Source organism: Lepidochelys kempii, chromosome 2 (assembly GCF_965140265.1).
Source record: "Lepidochelys kempii isolate rLepKem1 chromosome 2, rLepKem1.hap2, whole genome shotgun sequence".
Classification (NCBI taxonomy): domain Eukaryota; kingdom Metazoa; phylum Chordata; order Testudines; family Cheloniidae; genus Lepidochelys; species Lepidochelys kempii.
The window spans coordinates 34414298-34439687 of NC_133257.1; the positions used below are offsets into that span (position 1 = coordinate 34414298).

The window sequence follows — 25390 nt, forward strand, 5'->3', positions numbered from 1 at the left end:
AAGAAGCTTATTCCATTTTAGGCATTTGAAAAACAAAAGCTTTAATATTTAAGTTGAAACATGTTAGAAGTAACCAGTATCTTCTGTAAAAAGACTTCCTACCATAAATGTTCTTCAAAATAGACAAAGGAGGGAGGACTGCATGTTTACAAAAAATATCAAATTCAATAAGAACAGGTCTAGAATTTTGAGTGGCTTTAAACTCAGGTTTTTCTTTGAAAAGAAAAATGAAAATGTTTTGGTATTGGTCCACTTTCCTTCTAGATGTGTTGCTCCGATAACACAATAGCGCATTCTTTCACAATCAGACTACTTCCAACAAAAACAAAACAAGTGTTAACATGACTTGCATGCTTGAACTTTCATAGAATCACAGAATATCAGGGTTGAAAGGGACCTCAGGAGGTCATCTAGTCCAACCCCCTGCTTAAAGTAGGACCAATCCCCAACTAAATCATCCCAGCCAGGGCTTTGTCAAGCCTGACCTTAAAAACTTCGAAGGAAGGCGATTCCACCACCTGCCTAGGTAATGTATTCCAGTGTTTCACCACCCTCCTAGGGGGTCCCGGCAGGCAGCAGCGTGCCATTAAAAATCCAGCCCGGCCTGGCCTGGCCTGTCCCGCTCTTCCCTGCTCCCCGCCCCCTCCCACAGGGGCAGAAGCTTGGTCCTGCCGGCTCCCGTGCCTCTTCCCGCAATGTGCTGGGTTCCTGCCCCTCCTCCTCCTCTCCATCCCTCCCTCCCTGCCGCGATCAGCTGATGGCCCTTATGAGGGAGGGGGTGGCAGAGGAGCAGAGTCAGCCTGCTCGCTGCTCCCGGTGGAGGCAGGGCTTTGGAGAAGCAGGGCATATCCCCTCCAGCCCTCTGCCATGAGCACCCAAAACCCCAGCCCACACACCCAGCCCTCTGCCCTGAGCCCCGCACACCCCCAAGGCCCCTGCCCTAAGCCCTGTACACCCCCCCACACACACACACACACCCCCAGCCCTCTGCTTGACTCCTTCCCCCCATCACAACCCTAGCCCTGACTCTGGCACCCCCCCACACACCCAGGCCCCCACACCCTATGCACTCCCCACCCTGAGCACCAAACAGGAGCTCCTGGACCTCCCCTCCCCACATTCCCACCTGCACCCCTCCCACCAAATGGGAGCTGCCCAGGTAAGCGCTCCACACCCAAACCTCCTGCCCCAACTCTGAGCCCCCTCCCTCATTCTAACTCCTGGCCATACCCTACACCCCAACCCTCAGCCTGCTCCTTCACCCCAGCCCTGTGCTCAGTACACTCCCACCCTCAGCTCAGTGCAGAGAGAGAGGGGAAGAGAATGGCCAGAACCAGGGAGAAGGTAGGTACCCACTGTATGTGGGCAGGGCCGGGACCCCAGATCGGCAGCTGGCTAAGCAGACCCGACAGCCAGGATCCCGGCTGGCAGGAGCCGGCGGATGGAACCCCTGAGCGGCAGGGGGCTGAATTGCTCAGCCCACTGCCGGTCTGGCTGCCGGCCCCTTGCCAGCCGGGGTCCCGGCCGCAGGCCCCGCTCAGTGCGCTGCCAGCCTAGGTGAATGGAACCCCAGACCAGCAGCAGGCTGGACAGGCCGGCAGCAAAACATCAACATTTTTAATTTTAAATGAAGCTTCTTAAACATTTTGAAAACCTTGTTTATTTTACAATACAACAATAGTTTAGTTATATAATATATAGACAGAGAGAGAGACCTTCTAAAAACATTAAAATGTATTACCGGCATGTGAAACCTTAAAGTGAATAAATGAAGACTCGGCACACCACTTCTGAAAGGTTGCCAACCCCTGATCTAGTCTGACTTCCAGTATAACACAGGCAATTGAACTTCACTAAAATAATTCCTAGAGCATCTTAATTAATCTTAATTTTTTCCTAGAAAAAACTTCCAATCTTGATTTTAAAATAGCCACTGATGAAGAATGGACCATGACCCTTCGTAAGTTGTTCCAATGACTAATTACTCTCACTTAAAAATACACCTTATTTCCCGTCTGAATTTGTCTAGCTTCAACTTCCAGCCATTGGATCGTGTTATCCCTTTCTCTGCTAGATTGAAGAGCTCATTATTAAATATTTGCTCCCCATTTAGATACTTAGAGATTGTAATCCAGTCACCCCTTAACTTTCTCTTTATTAAGCTAAATAGATAAGATTCAAGGAATTCAGTCACTATAGGGCATGTTTTCTTATCCTTAATCCTTCAATGTTTCCTTGTGACTCTCCTCTGAATATTCTCCAATTTAACAACATTCTTCTTGAACTGCTGACACCAGAACTAGACTCAGTATTCCATCAGCAGAGGCACCACTGTCAAATACAGAGGTAAAATATCCTCTACTCCTGCTTCAGATATCCCTATTTATGCATCCAAGGATTGCATTATCCCTTTTCACCACAGAATCACACTAGAAACTCCTGTTCAGCTGGTTGTGCACCATAACCCCCAAATCTTTTCCCGTGTCACTTATTCTTAGATAGAGTCCCCCAACACCCCCATCATGTAAGTCTGGCCTATATTCTTTGTTCCTAATATATACATTTACATTGAACTAATTAAAATGCATATCTTTGTTTGTGTTCAGCTTCCCAATCAATCCAGATTGCACTGAAACAGTGATCTGTCCTCTTCATCATTTACCACTCATGCAATGTGTCATTAGCAAACTATCAGTGATAACTTTAATTTCTTCCATTTCATCAATAAAAATGTTAAATAGTACAGTGCCAAGAGCTGCGTGCTGCAAGACATATTGAAAAAAAGCCAACATTAAAAATCCAACGGGCTCCTACGCCAGCTCTTTTAGAACTCTTGGATGCAAGTTATACACACAGGATGGGGGGGGTGGGGACGGGTGTCAATTTTGGTAACTGCTGTTTAATATCCTCCTGAAATACAAGTGGAATGGAAAGAGAGTGTTGTCATATATGACTAACACCTGCCCCCTCCCCCAAATATAGAACAGAAATATTTATTGAACACTTCTTCCTTTCATGTATTATTAATGATAATTCTACAATTTCCATCTAGTAATGGACTGATGCCATTGTTAGGATTCTTTTTGCTCCTAATCACCTTAAACTCCTCCTTTATTGTTTTTAACTCTGCTGGCCAGACTTTTCTTTGTGTCCCTTTGCTTCCCTTATCGATTTTTGAACAATCCCTAGTTTCTGATTCATATTCATTGCTATCAACATATTGTTTCTTCCATTTGTAACTTTAAAAAAAAAAAGTCATAGCTGTGGTCACTGCCCCTCTAAATCAGGTCATTAAAAAAAAATGGCCTCCTCCTCCTCAATTGCAGCTTTTTGGGCATCTGGTAAATTGTTCTTAAACGATTCCCAATTATCATTCACATTTTTCTGATTAAATTCTTCCTCCCAGCTCAGATTTGGCTCAACTGTCTGCAGCTTTGTGAAAGTGGCCCTTTTCAAGCACGAATAATATATATATTTAAGTGGAAAGAGGTTAGAAGTAACCAGTATCTATATATATAAGGTATGGATTTTACTCTGTTTGTACATTATAAATGTGATCAAGTCATAATCACTTGTACCTGAGTTACCATTAATTTTTTATTTTGGTGATCAGTTCCTCTTTAGCTTCAAGATGAGGTCTAATATAGACATCTCCCATGTTGAATGTAACACTTAGTTAGGAAGTGGTCATCTACAAAATTTGAAATTCCAAGAATGTTTTAGTACTGGTAGCATGAGACCTCCAGTGTGTCACTCAAACTCGAGTCCCCCATGATCTCACAGCTATTTTTCTTACACATGACAGACAGGTGTGTAAGGAAATGGTCATCCTATTCCTTAAGTATGCTCTCTGGTGGTCTGTAGCAGACACCAATATCAAATCTTGCGCTTTATCTGTTAAGACATTGATCCATAAGTATTCAAGATTATTTTCTTCTGAGTTATCAGTAACTCAGAAACAGGTAATGCCATTTTTGACATTCCCCATCCCTTTTTGGGCACTCGGTCCTTTCTCAATAGGTTAAAACCACTGATTTTAACATTCCTTTCATTAGAATCATCCCACCAAGTGTCATTAATATCACTTAGATCACAGCATTTTGAGGCCGTTAATAAAGCACATTAGAAGGAATACATTTAATGACAAAAACAGCTGGAATCCCACAAGGATCTATTTCAGGGACAAGCATTCTTTCTTAAATAATTCATTCATTAACAATTGAGTGACAGCAGCAAACACATCTTGACAATGTGGAAATATCCAAATTATTCTTGCATAAGAAGGAGCAGTACACTGAGAAAACAGAGGGATAGTCTTAGAGGGTCACGGTCTAATTATTCGAATGGTTTCTTTACAGTGTTGCAAATATCACTTCAGTTTGTCTTTCACTCTGCTTGGATCATGGAAAAAGATTGGTCAGCTTAATCTTTGATTTCTTTCAGAGCGCTAGCCATGTTAGTCTGTATCAGCAAAAAACAACAAGAACTCCTCGTTTCTTTGATTTCTGTTATGAAATAGTATAATGTAAAAGGAATCCAGAGCTACACAAAGGAATATGGAAATTGTAAAAACACCCACAAAAAACAGACCGCTGCCCTCCAAACACTTAACCAAAAGTAACATTTCTGTTCTTAACTTTAATGCCATCTATTTTTCAAAAAACAAATAATCCATAATCTAAAAAATAGAAACTAATTGTTTGAGTATCCCTTTAAGTAGTGTAGTATAAATGAAACAGGTGATAAATGTTGATCAAGCAAACAGGAAACATTTCAGAGCAAGGCAGTGGGTAGAAACAGGAATACAATCAAATAACTTCAGAAGATGAGGACAGCACGTACTGTAGCACAAATAGATTCAAACATTTGACTTTTGCTTTTTCCATGGTGGGCACATGGAAGCTAGTGAGAAGAAACTTCAATGAGTGCTGCAGATACTCAGCTCTGCAATAGCTGTCTTGAGGGAGTAAGAAAATTCACACAGCTGCAGCCATCATTTAAATTAATAGGATAGCCAAGTCTCAAATATCACTGTGTGTGCGCGCGTGCATTTCTCTATGTTATATATAAAACAAAAGAGAACTGAGTTTTTGTAAAAAGTCTTGTGCGTTAGTTGGTTTCTCCCCTCTTCCACCAGTCAACATGGATTCCACTGGTTACCCTGGTTTTGTAAACTGTGCTGTATTTTAATGGTTTGTGGAGCAACCTAAATGTCTTGGCAGAGTAAAACAAATTTTGAAAGCAGTATTGGACATAGTAAGAAGCAAATATGGCTTTCCAGGAGGAAGGAGGAGGTCTGTGAGGTTTCATTCATTATCTTTTGCTACAACAAGGAACTGGAAGATTCTTTCAGGCAGATCTTAAGGGTGACTAAGAAAGGCAGCGTTGAAGGAAGTTCTCCTTCCGCAGCTCCATGTTCTCCCTTCCATCTGGTAATTTCTATCCCAGGGGACTGGAAGAAACTGGCACTACTAGTAAAATTTCATTATGTACTATTAGGAAAGTGGATTTGCTTTAGAAAAGATAGTTAGCTTGTCCACATATTTCACATTTCTGGTTTCTTAAACACACACGATCAAAGGTGGAAGCTTCAGGGATGATTGTGATCTATCCGAGAACACATTACAAATCATATGTTCTTAAACGGCAATTCTGGATGCCAAAGTATTTCTTTACTTTAGAAAAAAAAGTCACTTCCACATTAGACTACCACGTGAACACAATTAAGGGTATGTCCACCCTATAAACTTAAATCGACCTATGTTCAGTCCAGGGGAGCAGTGAAATTCACAAAAATGTAACAGTGTCTATAGGGACACCGCATCAAACTACACAGAATAAACTTATGCCTCTCGTGGAGGTGGAGTTATTATGCCAGTGCAGTAGGACACTTAAGTCGGCGGGAGCAAGGCTATAGTGTGTACACTGACATAATTAGGTCGACACAAGAAGCTAAATTATCTAGATGCTTTCATGTATGTGTTTTCTGCCATGTGCAAACTTAGTTCTTTTGTAACCAACGGCTCAACTGACATTTGGAAACTTCTAGAGTCATGTCTGCAAAAATGCACATCTTGATATTTCAATATTCCATGGTGATGTAGACATTTTTGTATGTGTTTATGCAAAAGTACTGAATTCCATTATTCCAAATGTCACTTTTTAATTACAATTACATAACCAAATTGGAACATAAGAGCCAGGCATTTATTGTTCATTACAGACATGGCAATAAGTTGACAGTCAAGTCAAAGTAAAGTGTTGTATCCAGAGCTCTACAAATTAACATTTATTAAAATTCATTATGTAAAGTTGTTTTGACTTTCATCTAACTTGAAGTTCACACACACACACACACACACACCAGAACTCAATTGTTAGTTGCTAAACTGGATAAACTTGTACCATTAGTCAACCTCTTGTCTGATTTAAGACAAGCAAAAAAGTACACTATTTAAACTGCACTTAATTCAATTTTCATGCAAAGTACCATCATAATCTAACATCTATTTCCAACACGCAGCAATATCTCACTATAAGCCAGTCCTGAGCAGGCCAATTGTTCCAACACAATTTGGAGTGATCAAAGATTTTTAGTGAGCAAGTTTGACTCCTTTTCGCCACCCTTTTTATATCCAAGTTCCTAAAACACACAATTAAAACAGAAGCACATTTGATAAAAACTATAAAACAAATTAAGGACCACTCAGCGTGGTCTACAACACAGACTATTAACAAGCAAGCATGGAGCTCTGCTTCCTCTCTTCTGAGAGGGTTGTGTTTTCATTTTAGTTAAAACACAAAGCTAAAAGCAACCCCCCACACACCAAAAACCTCTCCTCCTGGCTTTCCTATCTATTAGTTGGTTACCAGACAAGCTCCATTTCAGCTGTGTGAATGCATTGGGCCTTATTCTCCAGTGACTTGCACCTTGTGTAGTTGCTTATATCTATCCAAGCAAGTGTACAGTTCTAATCTGGTAGCATTTTACACGCACTTTGCACAGATGCGATTACAAAAGATGCAAGTCAGTGGAGAACCAAGTCACAAAGATGGAGTTATTTATCTTCTGGCTAGTGATCAGATGGAGAACATGAACTGTTAGATGCTCTTCTCCTCTCTTCCTCCCTCCAAAAACATAAAAAACTGTACTCTATGGAAGCCACATTCTCTCAACCCACTCACATGGGGTACAGCGCAGGGGGAAAAAGAAGAAAAAAAAACCAAACAACCACCACCCTTGCACCACAAAAAGAGTAAGGCTAGCTGCCAGTACATAGTCTGGCACTTGGTATCTTCCATACCATGCAACCACTGAGGGTAGCCATAGGTGAAAGTGGTCAGAAGAGAGGAACTACTGGCCGCTTCATTGCTAGACCGGTCTTTGAATGCCACAGTTTCTCACAATGAGGCTTCCCTCATGGTACTGATTTTAGTTAAGCCCATCAAGTGAGCTACCAGAGTGGAGGACCCAGGCACAAGTTTTCTGCAACTACTGGCAAACCTTTTTCAGTAGCTATGATCAGAGGTTTTAGTAAAACCTTACAGGCAATCTACTTGATCTGTCCACTACAGAGGACATATCAAATATTTAGTTTGCACTTTCACTCTTACATTTGGCTAGACAGGTCATTAACATGAGCGTGTGCTGAAGACTGGACTTTAAGACCCACAGGATTAAGACAAGGGTCCACAGTCACTCAAGAGTAGGGCCTCTTTAAGCTATTGAGAGTTTACAGTCATCTGTGATGCTGAGCCAGGGAGGGTTAAGCAACCAGCAGGCTGGATGACTTGAAAGCAACCTGTAAGGACATATTAAAAAAGAGCACTGAAATAGTAAACAGGGCCATTCCTTGTACATAGCTATCAAAGCCATGTTAAATAGACTAGAATCCTTGACATGTAGGCCTGTATCAGTAGAGAATTAAGAATAGATACTAATTGTATTTGTCTGTGCTTACCTATATCTTGTTAGAAGTTTAAAAATGTGATCTAGTTAGCTTGTAGATGCTACACTTATTCTATTGATTCAGAGATCAAAAGCGGATATGATCATTTAGATGGGACTCGTGGTGTAATATTATTGTTTTCATTTCTCTTTTAAGTTTGTAGTAAACTACCGGTGAACTGGTTCATGGTTAATGAATGCAACTAGTTACCGGTGTATGCCGAGGAAACAGATTAGCTTCAAACCATAGCAACTCTCTTTTCTTTTTTATTAATAAATCTTAGATTTCGTTAATAAATGATTGGCTGTAAGTGTGTATTTAGGTAACAGCTGAAATATTCACTAACCTGGTGGGTAATGTGTCCCATCTTCTGGGATTGGAAAAGCTTTATATATGGTAAATAAGGATGTTAGTAACCCACACTATATTAGACACAGCTGTCAGGGTGTGAGCCAAAGACTGTACAGCTTAAGGGGAATGGTATTTTGGCTTCTTGTTAATCAGTAAGGTAGTACAGAAGCTGTTTTATTACTGGTTTGGTGAAACTTGATTACAGAATAAACCACCAGTTTTGGGGATGGTCTTTGCCCACTGGACCATAGCAGTTTGCCCTGACTAAGCATTCTCAGTATAGCCGCTCCAGGAACCAGGGCCACAGCATCTGTCAACCTTATCATACACCTTCTGATGTTTAAGTCTAATTTCTTCCAGACTTACTGTCATGAAACAAGAACCCAAGAAGTGGACCATTTGAAGCAAGTCAGCATGAAGATCCACCTTTTCTAGGTTAGCCTGATCTCCTAGGAAAAAGAAATGGGGGAGGCAGAAAGCAGGAAGAGAAAAGATTGCCAAACTCAGTAGGAATCTGAAGGAACTGGACCTTTGGTCTGCAATTTTAGTTTCTGCAAGGATGGATGAAGGATCCAGAAATATGTCTAGCATTCATATCGAACAATACATATTGAACATATCTCCCCCAAAATAAGCCAGCAACCATGCACAGAGTCATCCACACAAAAATTCTTTCCAGATGCTCTTGAAAGTCCAAAATATGGTTGCTTTTATCGTGTATCAGGCATCATTCGAATACGTGAAAGCTCTTTACTATATACTGCAACCTAAACATAAATCACATGAGAATAATGCATTAAAAATTGAGGCTCTCAGATACTACAGTAGTGTATCTTACGTAAGATATTAGTATGGAAACGGTATTCAAAAGTATACTTAATGATCTCTGTGGTTTTAGTGCTGCTCCCTACTAGAAGTAGTATGCAGTATTGTTGTAGCCATGTTAGTCCCAGGATATTAGAGAGACAAGGTGACCTGAAAGAAGAGCTCTGTCTCTCACCAACATAAATTGGTCCAATAAAAGGTACTACCTCACCCACCTTGTCTCTCTACTAGAAGTAGTACAGTTTATTAAGCAACGGAACCCAGAACATAGTTTCAGGAAATTTTACAGAGCAATATACCAGGTTTGAGACACAATTGGGTAGGAACAGCCACTGCAGTTGGGAGTTTTAAAGCAGATGATACATCCTTTTATGTTTCTCAGATGACTGATTTTTAGAAAAGGAGAGAAACCCTACAGTTAAAGAAGCTGATATTTACAATAATAGTGATTTCTCATGAGACCAGATTTCTTTGCATCATGCAAAGCCAATTATCTATCCAAACCAGTACAGGCTTGGATAACAGAGGACCCCCAGTATCATATCTGCTGGCACCGCCTTGTGAATTGACAGATGCAGGTTTTTCTAAGTTGATGCTAATTACTAGAAGATAGGGCAAAAGGGTCCAAAAGTTGTATGCTATGATTTTTTACATGTCTGAATTTGAGATTTGACCCAGAAGGACTAATTATTGTTATGAGTGTTTGCTGTTTTTAGAATCAAATACACTGACTATGCATATCTGAACAATATACCATCTCGTTCTGTGAGTTTTACAGAATATAAACTTTAAGTCTTTCCCTGTTGTAAACAATCTGCAGCTGGAAGAAAAGATAAGGCCCAAGAGTCCCCAAAAAGATGTAAAATAGCCTGTCGCAAAATATATTATTGATACCACTTTTTTTGAGGGTGGGGAGTGAGAATGGGGTTATGAAGAGTATTTCTCAGGCGTCAGAGGCCTGCAGTTGGCTGACTAATTAGCCCCACCTACTGCACCTGTGAAAAAGACTGGTAACTTAGCTGGCTCATCCTCATAAAAGGTGGAGAAGGATATGGGAGAGGAGGCAGCAATACCAGCCAGAGGCTGGAGCAACTGCCAGGAGGAGCAACTCCAATAGACAAGACTGACAGAAGGGAGACTGAGGAAAATCCTATTAGCACAAAGGGCTCTGAGGTAAGAGCCAGGAACTTTGGTTGATAAACTCGTGGGGTGAGGGATAGATTTGGGGGAAAGGAACATAACCTGTACAGGCTTCGTGGGGAAAAGGCTGTGAAACTCGGATCCTGTTTTCATTAAGAAGGCTTGAAATAAAACCCACAGCAGTTAACTGGTCCAGAGACTACCCTACCTGGATTCTGTAATAGGGCCCCAGGCAGGATTTCCCCAGGGAAGGAGCTAGCTCTGCAGGCAACAGCCTGGGTCCAGTTGGAAGAGGGTGTTATAGAGTAGGCCCAATCCTTCACACAGATATAGAAAAGAAGGAAGCAATCAGAAATCTAAGCACATTTCATTCTGTGCAATATGAACATGCAAGTGTTAGTGGAGGAGTAGCATGTCATCATGGTCCCATCTGTGATGCAGAACCCCAAATCCTGTATGTGCTGAATACCCAGACTGCAGAGCCCTATAATTCAATGGGTGCACATGGGGTGATGGCATGGTAACTTATGATAGCGTGCAGTAACATATACACACACATTATTGCAAGCTATCATAAGCTTGATGCAACAGAACACGTGAACAGAAAAATTTCACCAAGGAGACCACAGCATGACTAAATCAACAATGAACTCTTAAGTAAATCAAAATACATGTGTTGCAGATGCACAAATGGGACCCCTTTAATGGGAAGGCACATTATGTGAACTATATTCCTTCACTAAATCAAGTGATAAGTACTGTTGGAGATACAATGTGTAATGCATACAATGTTACTGCAAACAAAAACCCTCAAGCCACACAAGTTTCAAACTCAATTATGGCATACAACTCCCCTCCCCCCACACACACACTTTCTCAGCTATTGCAATACAGAACTGTGTGCTTACTTGGCACAAAAATACAGTTATTTCTAGAATACATCCACTTGATTAAGTATTCTACAGAATAGTGTGTTCTACAGAATACACTTTCCTATTTTGTTTCACCGTACATGTCAGAGTAGCTGAATGTATAGTCACAAGGTAATACGTTTATGCAGTATTAGAAGGGTTTTATTAATTGTACAAGGACAGTCGATTGATACTTTAGGTTTACAAGTTGCATCTGATAATCTTTCCCAGCTATTTCAGTGATATAATTAGGAAGCAATTATAAATTTTTATGACATTGTATGTATATTAAAAGGTAAAAGAAAATCTGTTCTATTTGTTGTATTTTTAAAAATTCAACATATGAAAGATTAAATGTATATTGCAACTTCAATAAAATAAAGATTCAACAGCAAAACAGTGTAAGAAGTTTTGTTTTCTGTGTAAACCAGACTAATAAAGTTAGCTTGGACTAATCTCAAGAACCCACTCCCAACTCCTCCCACAATATTTCTTGAAGGTAAGGTTATCCATATTAGTAGATAAGAAAAAAGTGACAAAGTTAACTCCTGTACAAAGCCATAATTTTCTTCACTAGACCTCTTTATATCCCATTCTTTACACATTTTATAGCGGAAAATACTTATTTTTATTTCCTCACAAAGCTTCAAAACTGTTCAGGAGCTACTTGACTGATTTTCCAACATGTTAATTGAAAATTCATATGCAGTAATTATATAGCCTAAAACACAACACAAGAGAGATACTTCTCACTTCAGTTTCCCCTAGTAACCAGAAACATGAAAAACTGACTGCAGCAGTTTGAGGGTCATTTCAAGAACATAACAGTCAGAGAAAGGCTCCATTTTCAGATACTGCTGGGAAAATACACTTTCAGATACTGCTGAGTACAGCTCTGTGAGGTATAGATCAATGGAAATTAGTAGGAGAATGCTGGAAAGGTACCAGCAAGACAGACCTAACCCTATTTTTATTTTATTTCTCCTGAATTCAGTGGATTGTTAATGATGCTGAAAGCTTAAAATCACTTATGACTTTTAATAGTTCATTATTTATGGTAAATTATTGAATAATTAGCCTTCAAGAGATAATTCTATTGATTGACATTTATTCAACTATTAATTTAACTTGCACAGAAAATTAAAATTTCACTTTTGCAGTATGCTTCATATCCCTCCTGGAAAACCTTAGGACTACTAGCTACTTAATTCCTAATAAGGTAATCAACTATCGGAAGTAAAGTACGGACTGACGCCAATAAAGGGCATCATCAAAGCTTTTTTGTTTACATTATGTATCAAAAACTTCAAGACTCTGTACATTACTATGCAAAAAGTAATATTTAAACAGCCAAACAGCAACTTACTGTATATTCAATAGTCCCTTTAGGCTTCTGAAAAGACATTCGTCGCCCATCTTTCTTGTCTGGGTTCTTCTTCTGGCCAGTATCTGAAAAAAATTGAGGCAAGGAGCGTGTTAAATTCATTTTCCTTGCTCACAGTACTGTCACAGGCTGCTGATTACAGCCCCGTGGGCAGACATCTAATTCAGCTGGCTCCTTGCGACTCTCTAACAGACAGACAGCTGCTGGAACAGGGACTTCACTCCCCTGTTATGCTTTAAGGATCTGACCAATATAAACCACTGAGACAACTGGGAATCCATTAACTATATAAATATCTGCTATCATCCAGAATGCTATTAATGCAGGAAAGGCTAAAATGATTGATCTCCTTCATCAGGCAAGGATATATCAATAGCACAAGCAATGCTGCTGAAGATAATCTTTAATTTGTTTTCTGTTGCACAGGATCGGTCATTACTGTCTGCTCCAGACACTGTTTACACTCAGCTTCTGGAGACTAGATGCAATTAAAAATTACAGCTTTTAAGGTGAACAATACAGAGTGTTTGAGATAAATACTTGTATAAACCAAGTTGTACATATAAACAAAACTCTCTAAGACTTCTTTTCTCCATATATGTTAGTCAGAAAGGGACAAGATGTAAAGCGCATCCTCCCTATGCATATAACCTTCACTTTACTGTCAAGATGCACTTAAAAGCATTGCTCTTTTTTGGCTTCCGAAATACTGATTTTTTTTGATGACCATCACCACCCTGTAATGTCTGCAGCTTTACTGGGATCCAATACAAGAAATGGAATTTCCTGCAGCTATACTAGAACTTTGCTAATGTATACTTTAAAAAAAAAAGTTTTTATTCAGCTTGATAATTCACCAACATAAAATGTATTTTGTTATTTGACCATTATATTTTACACTAGTACTTTCCGGAATACAAGTTGGAATACTGAGGTATAGTTTGTAAAAGTATCTGAGAACCTTCCTATCGTGAGACTTGATCCTAGCACTCTGCTGTAAACCTTTGCTGTGAAGAAGGGAGAAATTTTTCTTGAGAGAATCACATTTGTGGATTTGTAAAAAGTTAGCTAGGTTCTACTGCAGCATGCTACTGATTGTGTTGATAGATTATGTCCATATCTTCAGTTTATATACTCGTTACATATTTCAATCAACTAGGTAAGAAGTTTGAAAAGGGATACTGTTAGAAAGTGAAATGAACCCACAATAAGTAAAAGTTTTTTTAAAGTGTTCCAAAAGTTTTTTACTGTACATTTAAGTGATTTCCACTATCCTTCTCCCCCCCCCCCACAGCAATTTAGAAGCTTAGATAAAACTTCTCTAGTTTCTTTTCCAATTTTGCAGTCACTAACTGTCCCCCACCATGTCCTCACTGAACAGAGATGAAATTTATCAAAATGCTTATACAAAGACAACTTTGATGGCTTTGCCATCAACAAAAATACCCCCCCAACACACACACACACACTCCCTCCAGTAATGTTACTAAGTTTTACTTACTAGCCACATGGACTTTCCAGGAGAGGAAATAGTCTTGGGGGACAAGTTCCCATATTTACAACAATGTGTTAAAATAGTTACTCAAAATAGGGGTCAGTTTTTATGGTGTGGAAAGTGGTAAGTTTGAGTGAGTGACACACACACTAATGAAACTCTCAAGAATTAAGTCAAGGTGGTTTAACTGCAGGTTAAGACAATAGTTACATTTCCCAGAAATTTCTTCAACCAGAATGTTGCAATTTTATTGTAGTGCTTCCTCACCTTAATCACCACATTAAGGCTGGATATTCGTTTGTTTTTACAATTAAAACAATCGACATCACAGCATATTAAAAGCTTCTTGAAGACAAGCTGCAAAAATTGCTCAGTGTTCAAGCACACTGAAAGCTAGGTGAAGGACAGTGGAGTGCAACAATCTCTCCCTGACAGCCAAACTTTGAAGAAAGCAACTCTCTCCTGCCTCCTTGATCTCTAGCAGCTAAAAGACCATAGCTGCTCAGAATACTCCCAGCTCACATCACAAGGGTGCAGAGGGAACAGTTGAAGTCAGTGCCCCCCACCTTACTCTCTATAGCAACAAGGTTGATTTAAATCTTAGTGTTTCAAAAACAGAGGATGTAACTTATGGAATACTTTCATGCTTAATCAAAACACAAGTTTTAATGCAGTCTACCTCGAAGGCAACAGGCTGGACACCACTGTTTTAGAACTAAGCAGTACACCACAACTTCCCACATCCCCCTGCAAACTGTTAGAACAAAAAGAGCAGTCAAATCCTATGTTAACAGCCTGTACCTTTTCACCTGTGCTACAAATGCATACAGCTCCAACACATTTCTCCAAATGCAAATGCTGAAGTATTTCATGATCTGCAAACAAATCTGATCACTAGTAGTTGAATAATTCAAAATTATTTCGCTGCCTCATGAGGTTGAGTTAATTTTTACTGAACTGTTCCTTTTTTACTGAAAGGGAAGGAAGTAATTTATGAAAGTATTCATTTACATCATCAAGAAATAAAGAGGAGTATTTTAAGAATCATAGAATATCAGGGTTGAAAGGGACCTCAGGACGTCATCTAGTCCAACCCCCTCCTCAAAGCAGGACCAATCCCCAATTAAATCATCCCAGCCAGGGCTTTGTCAAGCCTGACCTTAAAAGCTTATAAGGAAGGAGATTCTACCACCTCCCTAGGTAACGCATTCCAGTGCTTCACCACCCTCCTAGTGAGGAAGTTTTTCCTAATATCCAATCTAAACCTCCCCCACTGCAACTTGAGACCATTACTCCTTGTCCTGTCCTCTTCTACCACTGAAAATAGTCTAGAACCATCCTCTCTGGAACCACCTCTCAGGTAGTTGAAAGCAGCTATCAAATCCCCCCTCATTCTTCTCTTCTGCAGACTAAACAATCCCAGTTCCCTCAGCCTCTCCTCATAACTCATGTGTTCCAGACCCCTAATCTTTTTGTTGCCCTTCGCTGGACTCTCTCCAATTTATCCACATCCTTCTTGTAGTGCAGGGCCCAAACTGGACACAGTACTCCAGATGAGGCCTCACCAGTGTCGAATAGAGGGGAACGATCATGTCCCTCGATCTGCTGGCTATGCCCCTACTTATACATCCCAAAATGCCATTGGCCTTCTTGGCAACAACGGCACACTGTTGACTCATATCCAGCTTCTCGTCCACTGCCACCCCTAGGTCCTTTTCCGCAAAACTGCTGCCTAGACATTCGGTCCCTAGTCTGTAGCGGTGCATTGGGTTCTTCCGTCCTATCCTTGTTGAACCTCAGATTTCTTTTGGCCCAATCCTCCAATTTGTCTAGGGCCCTCTGTATCCTATCCCTGCCCTCCAGCATATCTACCACTCCTCCTAGTTTAGTATCATCCGCAAATTTGCTGAGAGTGCAATCCACACCATCCTCCAGATCATTTATGAAGATATTGAACAAAACCGGCCCCAACCCTTGGGTCACTCCACTTGATACCGGCTGCCAACGAGACAAGGAGCCATTGATCGCTACCCGTTGAGCCCGACAATCTAGCCAACTTTCTACGCACCTTATAGTGCATTCATCCAGCCCATACTTCTTTAACTTGCTGACAAGAATACTGTGGGACACCATGTCAAAAGCTTTGCTAAAGTCAAGAAACAATACATCCACTGCTTTCCCTTCATCCACAGAACCAGTAATCTCATATAGAAGGCGATTAGATTAGTCAGGCATGACTTGCCCTTGGTGAATCCATGCTGACTGTTCCTGATCACTTTCCTCTCATGTAAGTGCTTCAGGATAGATTCCTTGAGGACCTGCTCCATGATTTTTCCGGGGACTGAGGTGAGGCTGACTGGCCTGTAGTTCCCAGGATCCTCCTTCTTCCCTTTTTTAAAGATTGGCACTACATTAGCCTTTTTCCAGTCATCCAGGACTTCCCCCATTCAGAATGCCTTGTTCATCACCATGAAAGACAGACTCTGCTTTACAGTTTTCAAATTCAGAGTTATCTTTTTGTGTGATTGTAAGTGCATATGGCAATCTTAAGAGCCTATTTTTCATCAATGTTCTGAGATGTTGGATTGCATCTCTAACATTCCACTTACACACATGAAGAGACACTCCCAGCAGAATCCAAACTGGAAGAGCCACAGGGAACTTATCACATATGGGTAGAACAGAACACCATACTACAGTCATCATGCAGATATGAGAAGAGATCTTTACTTTAGCATCCTTAAGAGTAGAAATAGGAACGAAATGACAGATGGACAAGTGTACTGTACCACGAAAACCATGGAATGAACTTCTGACACAATTTTATGTTATTCTGTCTTTTTGTTGACTGAGGAATTTGGCGGGTAGGAAGGAAGCAAGACAAACATGGCTTTCAGCCACCTTTGTACTTCTTATACACCCATTAGGAAGCTGCAACAGCCCTTAGCATCAGTATGGTATAGTCTAAGGGGGCCTTAGCAGAGGCCAAGACTATAACAGGGTTCCAAAAAGAAGTTCATGGAGGCTAGGTCCATCAATAGCTATTAGCCAGGATGGGCAGGGATGGTGTACATAGCCTCTTTTTGCCAGAACTTGGGAATGGGTGATGGGATGGAACACTTTATTACCTGTTCTGTTCATTCCCTCTGAAGCATCTGGCATTGGCCACTGCCAGAAAACAGGATACTGGGCTAGATGGAGCTTTGGCCATTCTTATGTTCTTAACCATAAAATAAGTTTAACAACAAGAGATAGATTTTAAAGACTACAAGTGATGAGGCATGAAAGTCAGAATTGGTTACAAGAAAATAAATGCAATTAAATACTTAACTTCACAAACTAAGTGAATTCAAAGCAAAAGTCTCTCACCACATGCTTCAATACAGTCTTACTAGCTGAACTCCTTTCAGACAGAATCCCTCTCCCAATTCAAGGCTGTTTCTTTGTTCTTCAGGTGTTGTGGATACAGTGGGTAGAGAGAAAGGGAGGAACAACCTGGGGAGTCTGTCCTCCATCCTTACACTTCTATTCTTTGAGAATCATCCCAAGCTTGGGTTCAGGAGAGAAAGTCTGTGTGGATTGGCACCCCCAGCTGTTTGTCAAGATGTAAATTTTTACTCACATCCTTTTCTCTGCCAAAGGACAGCCACTTAACCAGGTGATAGACCATTTGATTTCGTTGACATTTAGCTGAGGGTGTCAGTTTGTCTTTTGTCTCTGAGGAACTGGTTTCTGGCTGCTTTTCTAATCTTGAAACATGTCTCAAACTCATAAAATAGAATTTCATAACTTTACATACAATGTTGCCACACATTTTACTAGGACAACGATGATCCGCAAATTATGAGTTTTCAAAGGATTCCTCACAAGGCATACTTTGTACAAAATTTATCATAGTATTGTAAAAGGGGTGAACACAGGGGTACAGATGGTCACAGCCATGTTGAAAAGGTCATTCACATGAGCATATTAAAGATAAGTTGTTATGGGGCCAGAGGCAAAGTATTATCATGATTCAAAACTGGCCAAGAGAAAGAAAACAGAATAGGAGTAAGTGGTCAACTTTTATCTCGGTGAAAGGTTAACATGAGGTCTCTCAGGGTTCTATAATAGGCCATATGGTATTTAATAATGATCTGGAAATGGGGGCAAGATATCAAAATGTGAAGATGAGTTATTTAGGTTAACTAAGATCCGAAATGACTGTGGAACTTTGGAGGACCTATATTAGTTAACTGAATGAGCACCATGACAGCAGATGAAATTCAATGTTAAGAAAGGCAGTGTAATAAATATTGCACAAGTACTTCAGATCTTCATTCCAGTTTGCTAGGTCATAAATCAACTAGCAACTCAGAAAAGGGGCCTGGGCATCACTGCAGACAGCTCAGTTAAGACCTGTGTTCCCTCTAAGCTGCGCAGTCAGGCGGCCGCCCAGGAGAAACTCAAGTGCCTCACACTTGATTAGCAGAGCCACAAACATCCAGCAGTGTGTGTTCAGGTGCCCTCCTCCCTGCTGCTTTGCAGACATGTTGCTCCTGCAGCTGCTTCCAGGACTCTCCTGCTAGCCGTACAGAGTGGGGGGTGAGGGGGAGGCAGGTGCTGATGTCAGGGTATCCACCTTCCTTCACCCCTGTACCTCATCTCCACAGAGCAAGGGAGAGGGGACAGGCTGGCTCAGAACTCAGAGCAGGAGAGAGCTGATGCGGTCTGAGTTCTGAACCAGGCTCTGGGCAGTGAGTGAGTGCCTTTCTTAAAGAGACAGCGCACAATCTCTGAGACTTCTCCAGCAGCCAGCTCTCACAATCTGTGTGTGTGTGTCTCTCTCTCCCTCTCTCACATTAGCTGCACTATCAGAGGCTCGTTCACCTGCACATCTACCAATGTGATATATGCCATCATGTGCCAGCAATGCCCCTCTGCCATATACATTGGCCAAACTGGACAGTCTCTATGTAAAAGAATAAATGGACACAAATCAGATGTCAAGAATTATGACCAGTCAGAGAACACTTCAGTCTCTCTGGTCACTTGATTACAGACCTAAAAGAGACAATATTACAACAACAAAACTTCAAAAACAGACTCCAACGAGAGACTGCTGAATTGGAATTAATTTGCAAACTGGACGCCATTAAATTAGGCTTGAATAAAGACTCGGAGTGGATGTGTCATTACACAAGTAAAACTGTTTTCCCATGTTTATTTCCCCCCCTACTGTTCCTCACACGTTCTTGTCAACTGCTAGAAATGGCCCACCTTGATCATCACTACAAAAGGTTTTTTTTCCTCTCCTGCTGGTAATAGCTCACTTTACCTGATCACTCTCATTACAGTGTGTATGGTAACACCCATTGTTTCATGTTCTCTGTGTATATAAAATCCCCCTACTGTATTTTCCACTGCATACATCCAACGAAGTGGGCTGTAGCTCACGAAAGCTTATGCTCAAATAAATCTGTTAGTCTCTAAGGTGCCACAAGTACTTCTTTTCTTTTTGGGGATACAGATTAACACGGCTGCTACTCTGAAACCTGTGTGTAATACTGTTTCCCTCACCTCAAGAAAATGATTGCAGAATTTGAGGTGGTTCAGAGAAGGCTTTTGAAAATGATCACTGGCATAGAAAAACTCATATGAAATTGGAAAGATTGGGATTATTAACCCTAGAAAGGAGGTGAATAAGACAGTAGTTAAATTTTCCAGAAATTGCACCAACCACAATATTGCAGTTTTACTGTAGTACTTCCTTGCTTTAATCCAAAGCAAACAAACCTTAACGTTGTGGGTTTTTTTAAAAATCATTAATAAACCTCAAAATCATAGCATATTAAAAATGACTTTTTGAAGACAGTTACAAGTTTTGCTATGCAGAGATGAAATTAAACAAGGGCCTGCAAACATTCCATCATCACTTCCTGTCCATGGTATCACAGGAAAGTGATAGATCAAACACCTGAATTGGATACCTGACAAGCGCATCCTGTAGGATACACCCAGTTTGGAATCCCTAGTTCACAAAGGTCAACATGGACAGTGGGTGAATGTGCTGTTGGGGAAGAAAAGCCCCGACCCCTACTCCTCTATCCAAGGCCCCACCCCCCCTTCTGCTCTCCCATGGGTTCTCAGCCCCAGATCGCCGGGCAGGCGGCACAGCTGGAATGCTCCTGGCCCCAGCGCCATGCAGAAAGTGTGGCTAGAGCACCCCCAACCCCGGAGTGCCCCCAGCCCCAGAGCACTGGGCAGGGGGCACGGTCCCAGTGCTGGTCAGACAGACGGGTGGCATGGCATGGGCTCAGCCCCAGCGCCCCCAACCCCAGGCCTTGTGCACATCGTCCCCAGCCTGTGAGCCCCAACCTCTCGGCCACAGAACAGCAGGAAAGGATCTGGAAGCAAGCAAGAGGCGGCTTCGGAGCGCAGTGTGGGTGGGGACATGCAGGCTGTTTGGGGAGGTACAGCTTTCCCCTGTCTATGCTACCCACCACCCATGAAGGTCAAGGAAACTGGAGGCATTCAAATGCTATGAAAGTTGTCTTACTACAATCTCTTTGATAATCCTAACCAAATAGGAGATTAGAAACTGGTTGACAATTGGACACATTATCCAGTGACAACTTTCTGATGAACTCATGCTTCCTTTGAAGCAGTGTTGCTCTACCTTTTTTGTGCTGGCAACCCCCATTGGACTTTATTTATTTATTTTAAAGTAAAAAATAGAAGTGACTCTCCCCCCTACGAAAACTTGGGAAAAAAAAAGAGAGACCTTAAATATTCATTAAGTAAATTATGAATAATACTCAGGGCCAGCTTTAGGGGATGACCAGCAGGGCAACTGCTTGGACCCCACGCCAAGGGTATCCTGCGAAGCTAAGTTATATGCTTCAGCCACACTGTGGCTAAAATTGTACATGAACACCCATCTTCTGGCCTTCAAATAACCACACAACCTCATCATCAGAAGCAAGCTTCTCACAGACCAGGACACATCACCTCAAAGCAGCAGCAGATCTTGCCAGAACAACAGATGCAAAACCTGCAGACATATCTCCACTATTACAATGATCAACACACCGTTCAATATCCATGGATCCTACACATGCCTATCACATGTGGTATACCTTATCCAGTGCGCTAAATGCCCCAACAACAACTTTGTGGGTGAAACCAGACAATCACTATGCTCTCGCATGAATTCATTATAGAAAAATGATAAAAGCCACCACCACCAATTCACCAGCGGGTGAACACTTCACAAAGCAAGCACTCCATATCTGACCTTTCAGTCCTCAGCCCCAAAATAAACCTGCACAACACTTTCAAAAGATGAACTTGGAAGCTTAAATTCATAACTTTGCTAGACATTAAAAATTATGGCTGAAGCTGAGACACTGATTTATATCTTATTACAACAATCTGTAACCCACTAACCCCCTCTTTTTGTCCTATGACTGTAGAAATGTTAATGGGCTACTCTACTTTGAATGGTCTCTTACCATATGTGCTAACTAAGCAATCTATTTCACCTTGCATTTTGTTGTGATGCTGAAAATACCTTTCCCAGACCAGAAGAAGAGCTCTGTATGTCTTGAAAGCTTGTCTCTCTCACCAACAGATGTTGGTTCAATAAAAGATATTACCTCACCCACCTTGTCTCTGTAATATCCTAGGACCAACATAGCTACAACTACACTGTCATCACAAGATGTCAGTTTTGAGACTAGATTTTTATTATAAATATAGTTTTATAGCTGTTTCAGATAAGTGTTAAAAGTGAGGAAGGTTGCCATTGTAGAGGAGATGGAAAAGCAGAAACTGGGGACAGAAGATTGACTGACTGCATAGTACAATGGTAAGTATAGTAATTCTAGGACACTATACCTACACTACTCACAACAACATTCAAGTTTAGCAATGAACAAAACGCCACGGATAAGCATGGAAGTTTTCCCCACACAAAAAACTTTATTAAGCTAAGGCACTAGACAACCTCCCTTAACTTGGCCACTCCCACAAAGCGTTAACATCCTCTCTGAACTTAATTTTGGGGGGGAAAATGATAGTAGGGAAGATTAAAATATTCTACTTTTCACTTCAAGACATTAGTTATTTTCTCCCTCCTTTACCAATTTGTCTAGTTTTCATATTTTGAACCTCTGTTAGTGTGACTATAACAAATATAGTCTGTCACTTGGATGCAGATGGAGGAATGTAAAGTTTTATACTTTGTATACTTGAAGCAAAAAATGAGCTTCCTACCTCTTTCCAAGAATGAATTCAAGAGTAGCTCTGTTTGTACCATTGCTCAACTTCCTCCCCACCAAACAGCCAGAAAACTAAACCTCCTCTTTTGCACACCTTTCCTTTTTTTAAAAAAAATATAAATACTGTAATCATATAGCATTGGTTGGGTCCTCCGCCTCTGGGAACATATATATTGGTCTAATGCCACTGGAATCAAAGATTTCTTCACCTCACGTTAATGCATTTATTTTTCACTGTTCTGAGCGCTGAACAATTTCTCTAGTTCAACCCTAAACACAATATTGGACCTTACTTTCTCACCATTCATGTATTAATATGGTTTTCAGTTTATTGTGAAGTTCTACAAATGGACTGGAAAAGTTTATTTAAAATAATTTTTCCTGGGTAAAACACAAGTATCAAAGACTAAAAAGGATGAGACTGAAAGGAGAGAAAATATGAAGCTCCCCTTGGTAAAAGTAAGTTAGCTTAACATGGGGATTGGCAACCTTTGGCACGTGGCCCATCAGGGAAATCCGCTGGCAGGCCAGGACAGTTTGTTTACCTGCGGCATCTGGACAAACCGTGTGCCAAAGGTTGCTGGTCCCTGGTTTAACATATCTGAATGGTCACAAAAAACAGCAATGAGGAGTCTCCCTTGTTTAATGTTTGTCTAAGCCAGTGGCTTTCAACCTTTCCAGACTACTGTACCCCTTTCAAGAGTCTGATTTGTCTTGCATACTCCAAGTTTCACTTCTCTTAATAACTACTTACTTACAAAGTCAGACATAAAAATACAAAAAAGTGTCACAGCACACTATTACTGAAAAATTGCTTTCTCATTTTTATCATATAATTATTAAATAAATTGGAATATAAAAATTATACTTACATGTCAGTGTATAGCATACAGTGCAGTATAAACAATTCATTGGCTGTATGAATTTTTACTTTGTACTGACATCACTAGGGCTTTTTATGTAGCCTGTTGTAAAACTAGGCAAATATCTAGATGAGTTGATATACCCCCCAGAAGACCTCTGTATACCCCCAGGGGTACACATACCCCTAGCTGAGAACCACTGGTCTAGGCCATAATTAAATTTTTATTACCTTTAAATTTAATCTAAAGAAAAAACACACCAAAGTCTTCTTTCAAAAAATATTCTAATAAACCACTACTTAACATGAAGCAACTAGCTGTCATTTGCCTATTGATAAAACAGAGGAGGCAAAGAGAGTTGCATCTTTACTAGATTAGTTCCACTCAGCAGCAATTAGATGTGTGTAATCTATTACAAAAAACCAAAAAACCAAATATTAAATTTAGAATCATTTTAACCAGCATTATGAACTCTAGAACAGTATTTTTTCTGACAGCATGGACCTCTGCTCAATAGAGGGATTGTCTCAGATTATCTCCCCTCTATTTGCTATCATGTATATTGCTGTAGTTAGTACAAAGATGTTACACTTTCAGTTGTTTTTTCATGGTCTGACATCTGGAAGCAATGAGACAGTACCACCAGACCACCCAATTCTCTGGAAACCAGCTGTGGTCCACAGACCACTGTTTGACAGCCACTTCTCTGGACAGTTAACCTTTCAAAAAGAGAAGTTTAAGGTTAGGCTTTTAGTCATATATGAGCACCTAATTAAATAGTCTGATTTTGAAAAGGGCTATCATGGTTTTGTGACTGTTTTAGAATTAAAGGTCATTTTTATACCTTTAGATCAGTGGTCTCCAACTTTTTTACTCACAAGATCACTTTTTGAATTTAAGTGCAACCCAGGATGTACCCCACCCCTTGCTCCCCCACACCCTCACTCACTTTCACCAGGCTGGGACAGGTGGCTGGGGATCAGGAGGGGGTGTGGGCTCTGGGCTGGGGGGGTTCAGAGTGTGGGAGAGGGCTCTGGTCTGAGCCTGGGCAAGGGGTTGGGGTGCAGGAGGGGTGCAAGATTTGGGAGGGAGCTTGGGGGCAGGAGGGAGCTCTGGGCTGGGGCAGAGTGTTGGGGTGCAGGAGGGAGCTCGGGGTGCTGGCTCTGGGAGGGGGCTCAATACTGGGAGTCGGGGGCACAGGCTCCCTGCCTGCCCCAGCTCCATGCTGCTCCCAGAAGGGGCCAATGCACTGCTGCGGCCCTGGGGGGGGACGGACGGGGGACGGACACATTGCTCTGCATGCTGCCCCTCTCTGCAGGCACCACCACCGCAGCTCCCATTGGCCGCAGTTCCCCATTCCCAGCCAATGGGAGCTGCGGGGGCAGTGCTTGCAGGCAGGAGCAGCGTGTGGAGAGACATACACGCTAGAGTCATGGGGGCATGCTGGCCACTTCCGGGAGGGGTGTGGGGCCAGGACAGGCAGGGAGTCTGCCTTAGTGGCAGCCCTACTGCACCACCAGACTTTTTAGCAGCCGGAGATCATGATCTATTTGCAAAGTCTCCAGGATCGACTAGTTGATCGCGATCTACAGGTTGGTGACCACTGCTTTAGACACTTCAGAGGCTAACAACTTTAATTCCCATCTTTGACAGAGTTCAAGAAAGACTACAGACAAAAACTGGCAGAGTATATTTAGGTTTTAATTGTCTGAATAGGAGCTTTATAAGATTTAGATCAATATATAGCTGCTATTTCTAAACTAGAGCACATACATTGAGTTGTTTAGTGATCAAGTCTTACAAAATATATAGGAAAAAGCTAAAAAGAGTATCCACATAGAACTTGATTATGCTGCAGACAGGGTTGTAAGTTACTGTCCATAACTTTGGAAAAACCCTTTGCAAAAAAGCAGAAAGCAAAGTAATCTTAAAGTGTACACTAAATTATTGTAAAGAGGGTATCAAAACACAGTTAACAAGCTTAACTCATGATTATTGCCTCTCATGGTTATTGCCCAAGTCAGTGACACAATCTTATAAATGGATCATCAATTATCTTCAGGACTGACAGGGAGCCCCATACCCTCTCAACATACTGGCCTACATGCAACATCCTAATGTATACACAACTGTGGCTGGTGAACATGCTAACCACACATCCAGACACCAAGGCTATGTCTGAGTAGCACTTTTGTCAGAAAAGCTTGTCAG

The 25390-nt window shown here is 41.2% G+C and overlaps 1 protein-coding gene across 4 annotated transcripts in view; it reads right to left on the reverse strand.

Annotated features, from left to right (window-relative positions):
• OXR1 (oxidation resistance 1) overlaps positions 1-25390 on the reverse strand; it is a 471185-nt gene that overhangs the window by 108782 nt on the left and 337013 nt on the right. For all 4 annotated transcript variants that reach the window (XM_073330327.1, XM_073330325.1, XM_073330328.1 and 1 more), the window contains exon 4: positions 12543-12625. In XM_073330327.1, the coding sequence (XP_073186428.1) occupies positions 12543-12625 (83 nt within the window). The remainder of the gene's footprint in view (positions 1-12542; positions 12626-25390) is intronic.